The 18,237-nt window shown below is 34.3% G+C and overlaps 1 protein-coding gene across 3 annotated transcripts in view; it reads right to left on the bottom strand.

Moving 5' to 3' along the window:
- Positions 1 to 18,237, bottom strand: part of SECISBP2L (SECIS binding protein 2 like) — a 49,799-nt gene that overhangs the window by 13,996 nt on the left and 17,566 nt on the right. The window contains exons 8-16 of one of the 3 annotated variants that reach the window (XM_063091114.1): positions 14,311 to 14,445; positions 11,567 to 11,647; positions 10,871 to 11,038; positions 10,610 to 10,751; positions 7,494 to 7,663; positions 6,527 to 6,659; positions 4,759 to 4,921; positions 2,521 to 2,741; positions 1,364 to 1,518 (exon numbers count right to left, since the gene is read on the bottom strand). In XM_063091114.1, the coding sequence (XP_062947184.1) occupies positions 1,364 to 1,518; positions 2,521 to 2,741; positions 4,759 to 4,921; positions 6,527 to 6,659; positions 7,494 to 7,663; positions 10,610 to 10,751; positions 10,871 to 11,038; positions 11,567 to 11,647; positions 14,311 to 14,445 (1,368 nt within the window). The remainder of the gene's footprint in view (positions 1 to 1,363; positions 1,519 to 2,520; positions 2,742 to 4,758; positions 4,922 to 6,526; positions 6,660 to 7,493; positions 7,664 to 10,609; positions 10,752 to 10,870; positions 11,039 to 11,566; positions 11,648 to 14,310; positions 14,446 to 18,237) is intronic. The other 2 variants (XM_063091116.1, XM_063091115.1) reach the window with 2 other exon arrangements.

Below are 18,237 nucleotides of genomic sequence, written 5' to 3'. Positions count from 1 at the left end.
AAGTGACCTGGTTGGTGAGAGGAATAGAAAGGGCACCAGTGTGGCTAGAGCAGAATGAGAAGGGAGAATAACAGAGAAGTCAGACAGGGAATTGGACCAGGTTGTATGAGATCTTTTGGATGACTGAACGGACTTCGGTATTTAACTGGACTAAGATGGTGAAGCCACTGAAGGGTTTTGAGTAAGAAGTGACAGTAATATGACCTTTGATTTAAAATGATCTTGAAAATAATTTGACAACGTCCAATCAAGTTTAATATATACTTACCATTTGACTCTGCAATCACACCCCTTGGTATTTTTTATCCCAGGGAAATGGGAACTTATGTTTGCACAAAACCCTGTGCATCAATGTTCATAGCAGCTTTATTTGTAATAGCCCAAAACTGGAAACAACCCAAATGTTCCTCAATGCTCAGTGAGTGAATGGAAAATAAACTTTGATATCATAATATAATGGAATACTACTTAAGAATAAAAAGAGGGCTGGCCGGTTAGCTCAGTTGGTGAGAGCGTGGTGTTATAACATCAAGGTCAAGGGTTCAGATCCCGGTACCAGCCAGCCACACACACACAAAAAGAATAAAAAGATATATCAAATATATAAAATACAAGTAACTCAGATGAATCTCAAAGACATGATGATAACTGAAAAAAAGCCAATCCCAATCAGTTTTATACTGTATGAATCCATTATACAACATGTTCAAAATGGCAAAACTATAGTGATGGAGAACAGATAAGTGGTTGTGAGGGTAGGGGGAGGGCGTGACTGTAAAGGAGTATAGCACAGGGAGCTTCTTTGTGATGATGAAACAGTTCTGTATCCTGATTGTGATGGTGGTTGCACAAATCTATATGAGTGATGACATTTCACAGAATTATACAGTGAAAAAGGTTTTCTTTTAAACGACTGCATGAAAAGTGGTAAAATTCTAATAAGGTCTGTAGTTTAGTTAGTAATATTGTACCAATGTCAATTTCCTTGTCTAATAATGTACTATGGTTATGTAACATGTTTTCATTGGAGGGAACTGAATGAAAGGTACACAGACTCTATTATTTTTGCAACTTTCTTGTGAGTCTAAAATTATTCCTAAATAAAAAATTTTTTAAGGGGGGGAGAAAAAAGCACTGTGGCTGAAAGAGGAACCAAAATCTTTTAAATTCTGTAGGATTAACCTATGTAAATTTTTTCACTACTAAGAAAGGAAATAATACTCAGGAATTTTCCACTCATTCTTTGAGAGTCATCAACTCACTCTTTCGAATGCTTAAACATAACACTGGCATGTGTCAATAGAAAATGTATTATCTGGGAGATGTGTAGGGGAGCGAGAGTGGGTGTTTTCTAAATTCTTACCTCAGCACCAAAGTAGTTGAAGATTCCCACTACACTAACGGGAACCAGCTTGTTCACACAACGTCCTAAAGCTTTTCTTCCAAGGGCAAACACAAAAGGAATTTCTTGTTCCCGTGCCATGGCTATAACATTATAGAGAGCCTCATCTAGGCCACCTGAGAAAAACCAACAAATGTAGAGATTTTAAATTAGTTATATCTTACATGGAGCTAATCTAGCGTCCAACAGCTAAAGCACAGAATACCACAGCAATGAAGTCTATGAATGCTTGTAGCATTTTTGTTACACATGTTCTATTTGAATTTGTACAACATATGGATATATATATGTATTTTCTTTCACCCCAATTAAATTCCAAATTCCTTCAAACCTGGTATTTTTGTCTGTCCATAGGGATGAGCATAGTAGGAATCAAATTTCAATTCAACTAACATTTATTATCAAGAAATTAAAATTGTTAATAGTGGCTGACACCTTTTTCTATTCTTTCAGCTCAAATAATGACCTACCACAATGCAATGACATAGATTATACATTACTGGTTTTATTGGTATTTCTCCTCTATGCATATGGTTATTACTGCTATTGATGCATCTGCCTATTCCAATCACCTAAAGTAGTTCCTCCATCAAAAAGAACAAAGAAGGATGCGTGACACTGTACAAAGTACTTGTGTTCTGGCTTACCAAGCAGCCTCCATATTTAACTCTGGTTTCTGAGAGACAAATCACCACCATAAACAGGAACAGAGATCTTTATCTTTTTTCTAATTCTTTTTAAGAGGACAGGGACATCAAAGGAAGGTAATATAAAAATTTAAAGAGTAGAATATATTTATGGACATAAAAAAAACACACTCTGACTATAGTGTCCACTCTGATCACAAAAGAGCGGACACTTGCTGGGCTCAACCAAAATCCTTCACTAATGTTCACATATGAAGATTTTCTTTACAATCCAATCTCAGTTATACTACTTACTTTCAGGTATCGAAAGATTTCATTTTCTTTTTTCATGCTCAATATTTTGTTTTATATATAAACTCTGCTGAGAAAGACATATGGCTTTCCACTTTAAAATTCACTGTATATCCTACAATTATTCTAAATAAATATCAAAATAAATATCAAAATACTTCAAAAGCAAAATGTGCATACCTTTTGACTGGATTTTTTCACAGTTTGGAGAAATGATAACACACTTGATCTTGTTTAACTTCATATGTTTGGTAACCTCCCTTAAGCCCATAACCAGTCGTCTCCTCGCTTTTGCTCGCACAGGATCCTTTTGGTAGATGCGTTCCTGGAAACTTACAAGCTCTTGGAGAAGAAGAGTCACACATTCATCAATCTCTTTACAAAGAACTTGATTACAATACCTGTAAAGAAACCAAAAATAAGTAAGTCTATTCTAATTTATTTTCCTGTAATTATAAAATTACATTAGGAAAACCTTTAAGAGAAAATACAACCAGTAAGAAGTTTTCATGAAGGGCCGGCCTATGGTTCACTTGGGAGAGTGTGGTGCTGATAACACCAAGGCCACGAGTTCGGATCCTATATAGGGATGGCTGGTTAGCTCACTAGGGAGAGCGTGGTGCTGACAACACCAAATCAAGGGTTAGGATCCCCTTACTGGTCATCTTAAAAAAAAAAAAAAGTTTTCATGAAAAGCCAAGTCCTTAAAACTTAAATCCTTCAAGTCAATTAGAAAAACAAAAGATACAGATTGTTTTTGTTTCTGAATTTCAACAGACTGACTTTTATGTAAAGAATAGGTTAACCTCAGAGAAGTACTATCTGAACACCCAATTATTAAATTCTTAATAATATAAATCAAATGTATGCCTGCTATTAGATAAAAACGATATAATGTTTTTAGTAGAGATATAAAGTTATTCATTGCAGTGAACACTAAAGATACTTCTGGAGGGAAAGAAATATAATTTCTAAATGAACGTCCTAATACCAACAATTCATCCTCTGAGCTTGGGTAAGTCTCTGGGAATTAGCTTTCTCAGCCATAAAAATAAGGAGTTAGGTAAGATGGTCTCAATGGTCCCTCTTAGCTCTGAAAATCATGGTTATGGAGGATGAACTCTAAATAAACTGAACCAAAACCAAAGAGGCCTTGAGGTAAAAGTCACATGCCTTTATACCAGACAAAGCAAGTGAGTGAGGCTCTCTATGAGTTCATGTATGACTATACTGCGAAAAACAGAAGAAAAGTTAAGTGTGAGGCCACTTTAGTACTTAATTTCTGGGATTAGGAAGTCATCTACGTATACTTCTCCTTGATACGCTTTCTATCTTTTCTAGTTCTCGTCCCTCATCTTTGTCATAAGCAGGTACTTAACAAGAAGAACTGGTGTAATTTCTAATCTAGAAATAACCTGGCAAGCAAATTTCTACTTCTATATTACATTATATAGTAGAAAAATCTAGACCTGTACTTCTTGAGGGGTGGGGGGATTTTTTCAAGTTTACGCGAAAAATGTTTAAATAAGTATGACACTATTTCAGAAGAAAAGACATAACTGGACACACTGAGAAAAGATTAACTGTCACAGTTAAAGCAAAATTAAAGAATGCAGTTAAAGAACAGATCATTGAAAATGAAATTTTCTTCATTCTTTTTTCTTTCAAGCTGTTTATTTCATACATATGTAACATTTTATTCCCCAAGTGTTTCATTTGCTCCACATCTGTTATGTGACATTTAATTAACTTCCCAAAGCTAGGCAAGAAGCATTTGCTCAAAAACAATGGTAATAAGGAAAAAACCCAGAACAAACCAATGTGGCTTGGATTCACACAGATTATACTTTCACTCCAGAATTTTTTCATGTCATTTTTCAAGGTAAAATTATTTCATCTACACAAACATTAAAATCCTAAAGTTCTTCATGGCAATAACTATTAATTTAAGGTTATTCGCATATGAGGTATCATATTTTGTGATCCTCTAATTATCTCAATTATAAAACTTAGAAATATTTGCTTAAAGACAAACGGCTGTATGTAATAGGTTCACTTCATGTAATAAGTTCTTAGAAACCTGTTATTAATTGGTTTAGAGGTTTTTTTGAAGGGCCAATAATATAACCAAAAAAGCAAAAAAGCATTTGGAGGGGAAAACCCTTAGTATGACATTTTATATATGAGATTTAAAAGGCCAGATTTCTAGGTTAGAAACACTGTCTAATATAAAAAGAATACTGATAGCTGACAGAAGGCAATGCTTTAAATATAATAAAACCAGACGTTTTATTGTCATTGTTACTTTTTTTTGGTACTTTCTCTGCTCAACTCACTAACAATGACAATACTACTAAATTCAGAAGTACAATCAAGATCCTTAAACTATTCAACCTCAGTAATGAAATTAAAACTTACTCTCTAAATCTTTTGCTGTGAATTTTGGTTATTGTTGAAGATGCCATTGGACTGCCTATCCCAGAACTAGCAGGAGAACCTTGTGACACAGGTGTCATACAGTACGGAGAGTTCTGACTTGCTGGAGAGAGCGAAGTATCACTGGGCATGCTCAGTCCAGTATCTGCAGAGATGTTGGATAAGGGGAAAAGAATTTAGAAACTTCAAATGCTGAAAAGCTCTTTGTTGATCAATACATTTTAGAAAGGCAGTTGTCTTTTGGGTCATTTTCAAATTCTTTAGAAGCTAACAAGTTTGGCAATTTTTGTATCACAAACAAACATTTCTTATACACTCCAAAAATGAAGTCTTCCTATTATCTACTAAAATATACTCTCAAAAATCAAGCACTCGTCATCCAAAAAGTGATTATACCAAAAAAAAAAAAAAAAAAAAAAAAATCAAGCATAGCCTATGAAGCGTCCACAGAGGAGATGAAAAAAGTCCAAATTACCTTAAAAATGCATTTGTAGAGAATTTAAATTAAAAAACGAAGATCTGTACCTATTTCTAGGTCATATTTCCCATCTCCTTCACCTATATTTTTCCAGATATTTCTTAGAAATCATTTCTTTATTTTTTTTTTTCACTGTGTAAAAATGTTCATTGTTGCTTGCAGTGACAAATTTTATCCCACCCATTCTCTCCACACCACTCCTGATTCTCTAGGTACTGCCCCAGGTTCTCTCTCATTTGGTCTTTGCTTCTGCAGTCAGGAAGCCACATTTTTAGATGCCATTTCTTGACTCTACTGTCTCCTTCATTCAGTTATTTCTTCTTTTCTAAACACCTAAACTCAGGAAATGAGTTCATATTTGTATAGCCAGTCCACTGATTAGCAAAGCTACACATATATCTTATCTCTCTACCGGACTGATAGCAGTACCTGTCCACTACATATTTTTATGACATTCTCTGACCTACCACTCTAGTTACTAAAATACATGTGGTAGGTGTTCAATAAACATTTGCTGAATGAACACAGGAATGGATACACCTAAAAGGGGAATCGTTAAAAAGAGAATGAATGGGAATCGTAACCAAATAAGTCTTAGATGAACAATCTTTTGAAGTAAACTCATTTTTCTAAAAACAATGGAACACCGATGCTTAATGTATGTGTAAATCAGATTTAAATGTGTTGCAAAAAGTTGTGGAATAAATATATACCAGCAGAAATAGCTTTCTTCCATGGTAGTATATTAGAAGAAATCCGCAGTTTTGCTAAGTTACGAACTGGAATCATATGTGCTGGCTACTTACTGTTTGGGACTGAATCTTACTGACCAACTCGACTCTGCTTTGCAATTCTCTACTCATTGTGGCCTATGTATAATTCCAGGAAAACGACAAAGAAATTCAACAAAAATGACTCAGTGAAAAACAGCCCTACAAAGAAGATAACCAATAGTGTTCCAGATATAAAAGAAGACAAAATGAAAAGAATCGTGTTCCAGAGAAGATTTCATTGGTGAAATTTTAATTTTGAGGGTTTATTACAAATTCAGGAGTTAAGCCTCAAAAATGTCATAGACCTACTATAAAACACCTGCCTCCCCACTTCAACCATCTCCCTACAAAAGCATCTTCAAAAGAAACCACTCTCAAAAATATATATAAAACATGGAGCACATCCTCCAATTAGAAGCAGAACTAGTGATGGCTTACTTATTAATTAACATACTCCAGACCCATTCCATGGGAATAGGAGAAAAAGGGACCCCCTTACCTTCCTGGGAAACAATCTCCTGCGGCAAATCATCATTAAAATCTAAGTGCATTTCTGTTGGTTCCTCAGATCCCAAAAGATTGTGGTCCACAGTTAAACGCCCCTTCTTTTCCTCTCTTTCTTTCAAGATAACCTAAAAGTCATTGTACCAGCTTTTAATTACTGTTCACTCATCAACTATGTACTAAATGGTTACAATGTACACTATAACACAGTAATAGTATAGTACACATATATAGTAATAGTAATAGTATACACTGTAACACAGAAGTAGTTCACTTAAACATGGCCACATGGATTTTAACTAGCTATGTGTTTAGTTGGCTACATGGAAACTGTTAAAAAGGTGAATGTAAGGAAGCACTGTATACAAAATAAAGGGAGGCAATTATGACATAGAATATATAGCTATCAAACCACATCTGCCTCACTCTTGAAATCCTGAGTGACAAATTAGACAGTTTTAAAAAAAATGGATAAATTAAAAACTTTGAAAACCAGGTCATAGTTACATTTGATTTACATTTTACAATTTTCAACTATTTGGACATAATATACCTCATTCTGATCCTCCTAATAACAATAGTGAGTTAAAGATGACATTATCCCCAATTTACAGATGAGAAAGATGGGGTAGAAGTTTGCCTAAAACTACATACATAGCAAGCTCTAAAGTTAATACCAAATCCTAGGGCTTCTGATTCCTAGAGTCTAATGTTTTTGGATATTAAATATTTAACTGTTTTTTCTGTAACCTTATAGAAAGAATTCATTCTCTGGTGTCTTGTTCCACACAGAAAGATAGTCACGATGCTGAAGACACCCTAACTTTGAATTAACTAGTCATCAAGATGCAATGCCTATGAATACTTCAAGTAATTTGTTGGCTAAAATACAACTAATTTTGCAAAACAGATTCAAACTCTCATTTATTCTGTAAAATAAGCATCCTCAGATTTTGGTTTACCTTTTTAAGTGCTGTGGGTCGTTTTAGTTTTGCGATTTCCTTCTCTTTTCCTTTTTTTGCTTTAGAGGAAGTAATGTCCAAAGAATTAAAGGATGTCAAACAAGGCTGACTTTTGGTTAAAGGTTTTCTGTTAGTAGAGTCTTTAGTGTGAAAAGATGCTGCAGTAACCACTAAAAACAAAGAACATTAGTTTTACTACTGGGGCCAATTCTACATACTTTCAAAATTTCCAATGATAAATCTATAAGAACATCCTCTTCCTGTGGGAAAAAATAGACATCATAATAGGAGGAGCAGTACATGGCTAAAAAGCATCCCTCAGATACAGTTTTTATCCACCTTTATAGCCTCCATAAGACAAAGACGATGAAACCAATGCAGGAATTAACCTTTTTAGAAGTCCAAAGTAGGGATATATAATTAGTTGCACACTACTGCAGCAATCGTCAAGCATGGCAATTACTTCATTCCAAACCATTCTTCATTCAGAACCATTCTATCTTTGAAATTTCAAAACTCTGCACCTCTCCTTATTCCTATTGAATTAGGTAGCCTATCACTCCTCTCATTTCAATCTGTCAGTAAAGAATGATTTCCCCCCTCAGCTGCACAACATTCAGTACTATTCAGCAATTCTTTTATGCCTGGTTGATACCCTCATTCTCCAGTGGCTACCTCCAATCCCTTAATATTCCTAAGCCTCTGATCTCAATCCTTTCACTCTAGCAGAGCTTTCCTGTCCCTTCCCTTAACAGATGCTATCCAATATAAACTTATAAACCACCTGAAAGGAGATGGCAGACATCCTTAGTCCTGTGCAAGGCTCATCAACCACCTTTGCTCTTACATCTCAGTTCCTCTAGCATCTTGCTCTGTTCCTTTCCCCTTGCTTCTTTCAAGTCTCTCCTTAACCCTTAACTCTTTTCCCTAAGCCCTATAAGCTAAAATCTCCTTTATCTAAAAGGGGGGTGGGGGACAAACCAACAAAACCCTTCCTTTGATGGCTTCCCTTCAAGCTAGGTACTGTCACTCCCCTTTCGTTCCCTATTAAAACTTCTGAACAGTTTTTCTCTCATCATCATTTCCCAAATCATTATTATGGGGCCTCTGCCCTACTCACTCTCTTGAAACTGTTATTGTCAAGATCACACATAACTTTGCAAATGCCAAATATAATTCTGAGTCTTCATTCTATTCTAGTTTTCTTCAGTATTTGGTACCACATACTACATCATCCTTTTCCTCAAAATTCTATCCTCACCTTTATATGACATTACACTCTCCTATTTTTCTCTTTCTCAAATCTACTTTTCTGGTTCTTCTTCCTTTTGTCCTTTCAATCTGAGCATTCCACAAGGATTTATCCCTAACACCTTTTTCCTAATTTTTCTTTCCCCAACAATCTTATTTCCACAGTTTCAACAATCATTCTATTTCAAACTCACTGGCTTCTAACCTAAACTACACACTCATAGCTATATGCTAAACAGGAACCACCAGGATCTCCCTTGTTATTACTTTAAATACAACAGGGCCAGACAGCATCTGTCCTTCCCAACAAAATTCTTCCATGATCCTTATCTTGTGTGTATCATCATAGCCCTTACCACTACCACAATCCTCTAAGCCAGAGAGTTTGGAGTCATCTTTGACCTGTCTCCACTTTCAATTATTAAAAGACCCTATTAATTCCTTACAATCCTTTTTCATCACTACCACAGTCTCATCCTTTTCTTGAACTTACAAACCTCCCAGCAGCTTTCTTTGTAATCAACACTTTCCAATTTAAACAATGGTGATCGTTAGAGGATAATCTCACTTCTTTCAAGAATCCTACTCCCTCTGCAAAGCCTAGTTCAAGTGCTGTCTTATATGAAATCATTTATAACACCTTTCTCATATCTCGCTGTTGACATATATCACTCTCTTCCACAAGTTCACAAAACTTTGCTGGTTCCTTTCCTAAGGGACTGCTTTTGATAAGTTATTTGTGTATGTCTTTCTCCCCCACTAGATAATAAACTTCTTGACCAAAGGTATACTTTAATCATCGCTGTCATCCCCCAAATTCCTGACACCATATTTTGCATACAGATATTTACATTTGTATAGATTAAGATTTGCTAAATGAATCAAAGTTGTAATAATAAGCCATTTGAAATATCGCAGGTTAACAATCTTTTCCATAATAATAGTAGTTAACATTTACTGAATGATAACCCAGATACTCTAAGAACTTTACATGTGTCATATCTCACTTAATCCTCAAGACAATCCTGAAATATCATCACCTCCACTTTAATGTAAGAAAATTGAAACAGGATGGTTAAGTAATTTGCCAAAGAAATACATGAAAGAACAGGATTCAAACCCAGGAAGCTTGGCTCCAGAGCCCCTGATTTAAGCTACTAGGCCATACTACTTCCAGAACACCCCTAAGTCTCAGTTCTATTCCCCACAGTCCTTCTTAATGAGATGTTACTGCCACTCTCCTCAATTCAACAACATGCAACTCTAAAGCTTAGTATGCATTCAATATTATTTTTACTAATAGTAGTTACTCAAAGCAAAGGTTTATACTGGATGGGCAACTAGCTGTAGTTTTAAACATTTTGTACATAGGATGAAAATTATACACTGTTACATATCTTTTTGTCTAATAAGCAATAGTCCCTTCTTCACATAGGAACAGAAGAAACAGAAAATTCAATTCTGTCTCTCAGTATCAGTGCTTTCTATTGGTGCCTTTCCCTTTCCTTTGTTCTATTTCTCACCCTCTAAAACAAAAACTATGAAAATAGATGACAGAGTACATCAGAACTGCTGAGCTCTAAATTCGACGGTTTGTTAAAGCAGAAATTACTGTTTTAGTAAAAAGCCAGATCATTTTCTCATACTCACACACACAGATACACACAAATTTGATCAACTCCTTTTTCCTATTTAGTTTTAAACTGGATAATTTAACAGTTAAGAAAGCCATACTATATATATATATACACATATATATATATGTATATATATATATTTATATATTTATAAAACAATTTAGATTAAAAATATCCCAAATACATTATGAAAGCCAAACAGTAAATTGCTCAGACTACCAATATTACCTGTATATGACAGAGGTCTGGTATTAGTAATTTGACGTGCTTTCATTGCTTGTTGTTGTTTTTCCAGAGCAGCTAACATATCCCCCAAATCTAGCTGTACAGGTGTTTTGTTCTTTTTTCCAGCTGCCTTTGATAAAGCTTCCTGCAGGTGAACATAAAAACATTTATCTATTACAGTAAGAAAGTGTAACAATGTAAGATGATTATACTTATCACTCTTCCTAGCCATCCCCCCATTTGGTCATAAAAATGAATATGTACCTGTAACTTTTTTTGCTCCATGCTTATTTCTGAATATTCTTGAGCTGTGGCAAGGGCTGCTGCTAAAGCTTTCTTCTTCTGACTTTTTGCACGTTTAGGGACTGAGGTGGTAATGGGAATTGGAGTCTGAACTATATTGATTGGGGAGTTTTCAGGTAAATCATCCAACTATGATAATCAGAGAAAAACATTTGTTAGTGATCCCGTAAAAATTCCATAAGGAAAGCTGATCCAAAATGTGGGATGTTCTGCAGTGTAACGACTAGATTTTTGAAATGTCATAAAGAACAGAGGAAGACAGTGAGACCATTTTAGACCAGAAAATAATAAAGGGATAAAACAGCTTTAAGGCAATGGGTGATGCTTATCTGGATCCTAGACTGAAATAAAACAAAATACCTCCAAAGCAAAATCTTGCAACAGTTGGCAAAATTTTAATACAGACTGCATGCTGAATATGTTGTTTCATTGAAAGTATTTTCTTGTCCAATAATGGAACTCTGAATTTCACAGGAAAGTGTCCTTGTTCTGGCTATGCTGAAAATAAATTTTAAACCTAAGTACTAACAGTTTCCTGTATACCATGCTGCTCATGTGTCTACGTGTCTTTATACTTACCTTACCCTTAATATTTCTTTTCAACATAACATAGTTCAAAAGATGTTTTATTTTGCTTATCTGCTTAGAGTCACTTACTACTTTTGAAGAAAGTTTCTGTTGAATATTCTCATCCTTAGCATTTCCATTTTCTTTTAGTTCTTGAAACCCATCTTCATCCTGAAATAGTTTCACATTTTAAGTAAAAAAGAGTTCAAGGCAAACTCCTAAGAAAAACTTTGTATAATAACTTAAGAATAATGAAAAATGGGGAAATGACATTTTGTATTCTACTACTGAACTACTTAAAATCAGTCTTAAAAAGGAAATCTCATTTCTCACATGCTAAAACATAGCCAATTTAATTCAAGGATGGGGACACATCCACACAAGTCCATCATTTGGATTTCTGCATCTATTTCCTTTTTACTAATAATTCAACCCTAACATGAGTAGGTAATTGAAAAGAAACTCAAACCAGATTTTATCACATTCAGGTAATTTGGAAAAAATTTTAAACAGCTTAATATGAATTTTTAAAATATATTCCCTGTCCCACATTACTACACAAAGCAGTCAGTAAGGTTAAATGTTAAAAAATAAAAATAGAAAAATATTTTCTACTCAAATTAATTTCTTAACCAGGGCTGGCTGGTTAGCTCAGTTGGTTAGAACACGGTGCTATAACACCAAAGTCAACGGTTTGGATCCCCGTACCAGCCAGCCACCAAAAAACAAATAAACAAACAAAAAAACAATATCCACCTTTACTAAAAATTATATCTAATATCTTTAACTAAACGTAAATATGGAACCAATCATACAGTGGCACATATAATAAAATTGCCATATCTGGATATACTGAAACAATTTTTTATAGAATAACTAAGATGTACTCTCAAGTCCACTGGGTCAATTACTAAGCTTATCTAACACATTCTTCAACTCTATTCTCTGACATTGTGCAAGTTTTCCAGTTTAGTCTCCTTCTATAACCCTTTTTACAGAATCTGTGATCCAACTAAAATGAGTTACTCAAATGAGGTACTGGGGATGTCAGTGAAAAACATCCTGACACAACCAGATTCTACTTACTCTTTAAAATACATGCCAAATGTTATTCCTACCCTGCCCTAAACCCAAAAAGACCTGTCTCTCCTTCCAACTCCAGCCACACTCAATCAAGTATAAGGTGTGTAAATGTCTATATTCCTCTACTCCACAACCTCCTTAAGGATAGTGTCTAGTCACCTTAATATTATCATTAAGAGTATCTTCCTTTACACACACAAGAGGTCTTCAAAAAGTTCATGGAAAATATATATTATGAAAAAACTATGCATGGCTTTCAAAAATTTTTTGCACCAAAATTAACTTGTACTAACTTGCTATAACATGAGTGAACAGGATCTACTTTGAGGCACTAAGAGGGAAAAGACATCACTTCAAAAAGAGGCCCTATCAGAGCAACATGAATCCTGGTAAAATTGAAGCAACAACAAACATTAACTTGATGGTGAAGATTGGGTAGAAGAATGATGACATCATTGATGTTTTATGAAAAATCTATGAGAACAATGCCCCAAAGAAATCAGCAGTTTAAAAATGGATAATTCATTTTTAAAAGGGACGAGATATAGTTGAAGATGAAGCCCGCAGCAGCAGACCATCCACATCAATTTGTGAGGAAAAAATTAACATTATTTGGCCCTAATTGAAGAGACCAATGATTAACAGCAGAAACAACAGCCAATACCAAAGACATCTCAATTGGTTCAGCTTATACAGTTCTGACTGAAAGAATTAAAACTGAGCAAACTTTCTGCGGGATGGGTACCAAAACTGTTGTGCCAGATCAGCTGCAGATAAAAGCAGAGCTTTCAATGGAAATTTTAAATAAGTAGGATCAAGGCCCTAAAGCATTTCTTCGAAGAACTGTAGCAGGAGATGAAACAAAGCTTTACCAGTATGATCCTGAAGACAAAGAACAACCAAAGCAATTGCTACCAAGAGGTGGAAGTGGTTCAATCAAAGCAAAAACATAATGGTCAAAAGCAGAAGTCATGGCAACAATTTTTAGGGAAATGATCAAGGAATTTTGCTTGTTGACTTTCCAAAGAACCAAATAATAATAACATCTGATTATGAGAGAGTTTTCAGAAAGTTAGCCAAAGCTTAATAGTACAAAAAAGATAGCACTGACATAGTTAAATTCTCAGGACCCCCACTTCTTTAGTGATGGACTATATGGCTGGTATCATTGCTCACAAATGTGTCTTGAACTTGATGGAGCTTCTGTTATTAAAAAAAGTTTATGTTTTTAATTTTCTTTTAATTCCATTATTCCATGAACTTTTATCATTCCCTACCAACAAGAGCCAATCAGATGAATAAACAAAAGAAACAGTGCCATTAGGATATAAACTATCTGCCTATTAGAGATAGTAAAACAGTCATTTTTATTCCTTCTCCAAGACTCTCCTGGCTGGCAGCACAAATTAACTATTCGAATCTGAAAAATCTTACAAATGGACTGAACAACAACAAAAGTTTGAAGTTTCATATTAGATGAAATCCACACGAAATGAAGTTCTACCTCCATGCATTACCTCCAAATGAACACACATTCCAAAAATTTATAAAAATAAACGTTAATGAAGTTAATGTTAGACTAAATATATATAACCAAGACAAATAAAAATGAGTCAGTACTTCTGAATAACCTAATACAAGAGTCATATGTTAAGACATAAAAGTACTTAACAATGTTTACAATGTAACAAATTAATTTCTTAATGGGAACATTTGATATAGCAGTTCACAAACAGAGTTTAAAAAAATACCTCAAAATATAAAGACTCAGAATTTGTGTCACTTCTATGGGATTGACTAGGGTTTAAATGCTTATTATCTTGTCTCTTTTGCAAATTCTGTCTTCTTTCAGAGGAAGTACCGTGTCCTCGGCATGTGAATCCAACCTAAGCAAACCCCAGAGGGGAAGAGAAAATCTTATTATTTTTAAGTAAAGGTTTTATTGAAATATAAAATACTTGCAGAAAAGTACACAGAAGTGTACAACTAACTCAATGAATTTTCACAAAGTGTACAATTTATTTTAAAAGGTCAAAACTTCTGACAAATAAGGTAATTAGAAAGAAAATATGGAAATGTGACAATTAATACATATTACTTTTTTATACCCGAACATTTATATCAGCTTTGTTAATAAGAGCCAAAAACTGGAAACAAGCCATATGTCCTTCAGTAGGTGAACAGTTAAAGTAACTGTGGTACATATATAACACAGTATGGTAGTCAGTCTTCAGCCACAAAACAGGAACAAACTACTGATAAACCTAAAATCTCCAGAGAATCATGCAAGCGAAAAAAGGCAATCCCAAAAGGACTGTATGAGTGCATTCATACAACATTCTTGAAACAACAAAATTATAGAAAGAGAATAGATTCGTTATTCTAGGCGATAAAGAGTGGCTGGTCGGGGAAGGGAAGAGAACGTAGCTAGGGAAGGCGAACATGAGGGGTCCTCGTGGTAATGAATCTGGTTCTGCATCTTGACTGTATCAATGTTAACATCCAGGTTGTGAGATTACACTATAGTTTGGCAAGATGTTACCACTGGGGGAAACTGCACATTACTTTTTTAACTATTGTTAAATCTACTAATACTGCAGTTTATGTTTTTAAAAATAACAGAATTTCTAGGAAAAACAAATAAAAATCTTGTTTCCACGAAAATAGATTTAAAAGAATAAAATTTTCATTCAATCCCATAAATTATTATTACGCTATGATATGAACTGAATGTGTGTCCCTCCCAAATTCATATCTTGAAATCCTCATCCCCAACGTATTTGGAGGTGGGGCCTTTGGGAGGTGATTAGGTCATGAGAACAGAGCCAACATGAGTGGGATTAGTGCCCTTACAAAAGGGCCCCCTCACTTTTTCCACCATTTGAGCACAAAATGAGAAGATAGCCTTCTGTGAACCAGGAAGCAGGCCCTCAATAGACACTGAATCTGTCAGTGTCTCGATCTTGGACTTCCCATCCTACAGAACTGTAAGACATAAATTTCTGTTGTTTATAAGCTACATAGTCTATGGCACTTTTTTATAGCAGCCCAAACAGACTAAGATATCCTACTAGCAGATTTGCAAAATGTTCAATTGTCATTAAAGGCAAGAAAAAAAAAAAAAAACATACGAAGGATTATAAGAAGTTTAAGACACTTCTAGTTCCCTCTCCTAAGTCGCCAATGAAGCTAACATTGAAAGCCTCTCTTAACCAGGACACTTTAAAAATGGGAAAGGTATGATCTTCATTAACAGCTACACAAAAATTCTAACTATAAACAGAATTTGAAGCAGTCCTGGAGAAGAGGGTGCTGGTACGCAGGCCTTGGATTCCAAAATCATATACCCATGAAGACCTGGAACCACCTGGCAATTCCCATACTTGCTGTTGTAAACCAGAATTAGTATACATGCATTAATGGTATTACATACAAATACTAAAACAATTTTTTTTAAAAACAAATGCAAATGATTCTTATACTTGGAAACATAAAGTGCCAAGAATATAATAAACTGAAACCTCCCAACAAATAGTCCCATCAAAGTTAATGAGAACCAAGTATTCTAATAACCTCCTGAATGAATCAATAACCTCATGACATCTAAATACTTTTTTGTCAGATCTTCTAAGAGTTTTATTCACGAATTGGATATACTGAATAAAACAAAGCAGAAGCTACAGCTTCAAATACGTATTAAGATTCTTAAATGACTAGCACAAAATTATTAAGAGTTAAGTTTTCATACCCATTAATGATAAAAAAGAAAAAAACAATAGGATTTAACACATGAAGAATATGTACAAACTTATTTTAGAAAAACTTTACAACACTTTGAAGAACACAAAAAGATGACTCGCAATAGGAAGACATACTATTTTTGCATAGAAAGACGTCATCATAAAGGTAGTTGATTCTCCCTAAGTCTATAGATTAAAGACCAATGGAACAAAATAAGAAGTCCAGAAGTAGATTCCAATACGTGTGGAAATTTAATAAGTGATAGAGGTATTTATCTCAAATCAGGGGAGGAGAGATAAACTTTTCAATAAATAGTGTTGGGAGATTCAGGTAGCCACCTGGAAAATACAAAGTAGAACCCGTATCTCACACCATGCACCAAGAAAAACTACAAATGAACTACAGATTTAGATGTAAAACAAACTAGACCATAAACACACTAGAGGAAAACACAGGCAAATTCCTTTATAACCTTGTAGTAGGGGCAAGACTTTTCCAAATATAAGTTAAAACCAAGAAGCCATTATTAAAAAAAAAAAAAAGACCAATAAAGTCAATTTGTAGGAATAAACTCCTTAATGCTATTTAAAAAATAAACATGTGCATGGCAATAATAATGATAAAAATAAGCAAAGTAAAAAATAAAAACAACCTAGCAAAATATTTGCAACTCATATTACAGATTAAAAGCTCCTAGAAACTCTGAATTTCATAAGAACTGAATCAAACTGATTTTTAAATGCACACACACACAAAAAGAAATAGATCAAGGTTCAAAAAATGGGCAAAGGATATAACCAGATAAGTTCACAAAAAAAGAAATACAAATGGCCCCCAAACACATGGGAAGATGCTCAACTATATTCAGACAATATTTTCACCTAACTGGCACAAATCCAAAATCCTGAAAACACTACTTCTGAATGTATGGAAACAGGCACTCCCCACATTGTTGTTGAGAATGAAAATTGGTACAATCTGGTGACATTTATCAAAACAAAAGATGAATTTACCTTTTGACCCAGCAGTCCTTATCTAGGAATTAATTCTACTGCTATACACACATATGTCTACATGACACTGCTGCATGTCTATAACAGCAACAGTTTGCAAACATCTCAAGTGTCCACCAACAGGACTACAGGAATCAACAAGGAAGGGTACATCCACATAATATTAGGAGTTGTTTAAAAAAAAAAAAGTGAGAAAGCCCTCTATGTACTAATATGGAAATGACAGAAATGTTTCCACGATACAATGTTAAGTGAGCAAAGCAAAGCACAGAACAGAGTGAATACACTATCTTTTGTGTAAGAAAAGGACTAAAACATAAGATACATACTTGTATTTACCTATAATGACGTGAAGGAACTTTGAGGGAATACAAAAGAAATTAATTGAGAAGGAGAGAAGGCAAGGAGAGGCTGGTGTGAAAATGACATTTTTTACTGCATAAACTTTTTCATCTCTTTTATTTTTCAACCTATTTATAAAATAAAGCCATTTAAAAAGATTTGATTTCAGATTTTTTTCCATCATTTAAGATTAAAGCTACACCAGGGTATAGAACCTATTATCAAATGTTAAAACACTGGTGAAATGTTTAAAATCACATAACTAAACATGATAGTACAGGTACAAAAACTTGATAAATGGAACAAAACAAATATCCCAGAAATAGCTCTAAGCACATAAGAAATTAGCAAAAATCACTAAAATGGAAGCACAAACCAGAGGAAAGAATGAACTACAATGTTATGACAAGTTAAGTACTCTGAAAATCTACATCATTATGTTTTATCACGCATCAAAATAACTCTCAGATAAAAATGTCTTGAAGCATTACACTATAATAAAGTAGCGGAAAACACAGGTAAATATTAATTTGATTTCTAAAAGACTTTTAAAAGTCTAAAAACAACCGGAAATTACAAAAG

Source organism: Cynocephalus volans, chromosome 3 (assembly GCF_027409185.1).
Source record: "Cynocephalus volans isolate mCynVol1 chromosome 3, mCynVol1.pri, whole genome shotgun sequence".
Taxonomy (NCBI): domain Eukaryota; kingdom Metazoa; phylum Chordata; class Mammalia; order Dermoptera; family Cynocephalidae; genus Cynocephalus; species Cynocephalus volans.
This window is presented reverse-complemented; position numbering and strand designations above follow the sequence as displayed.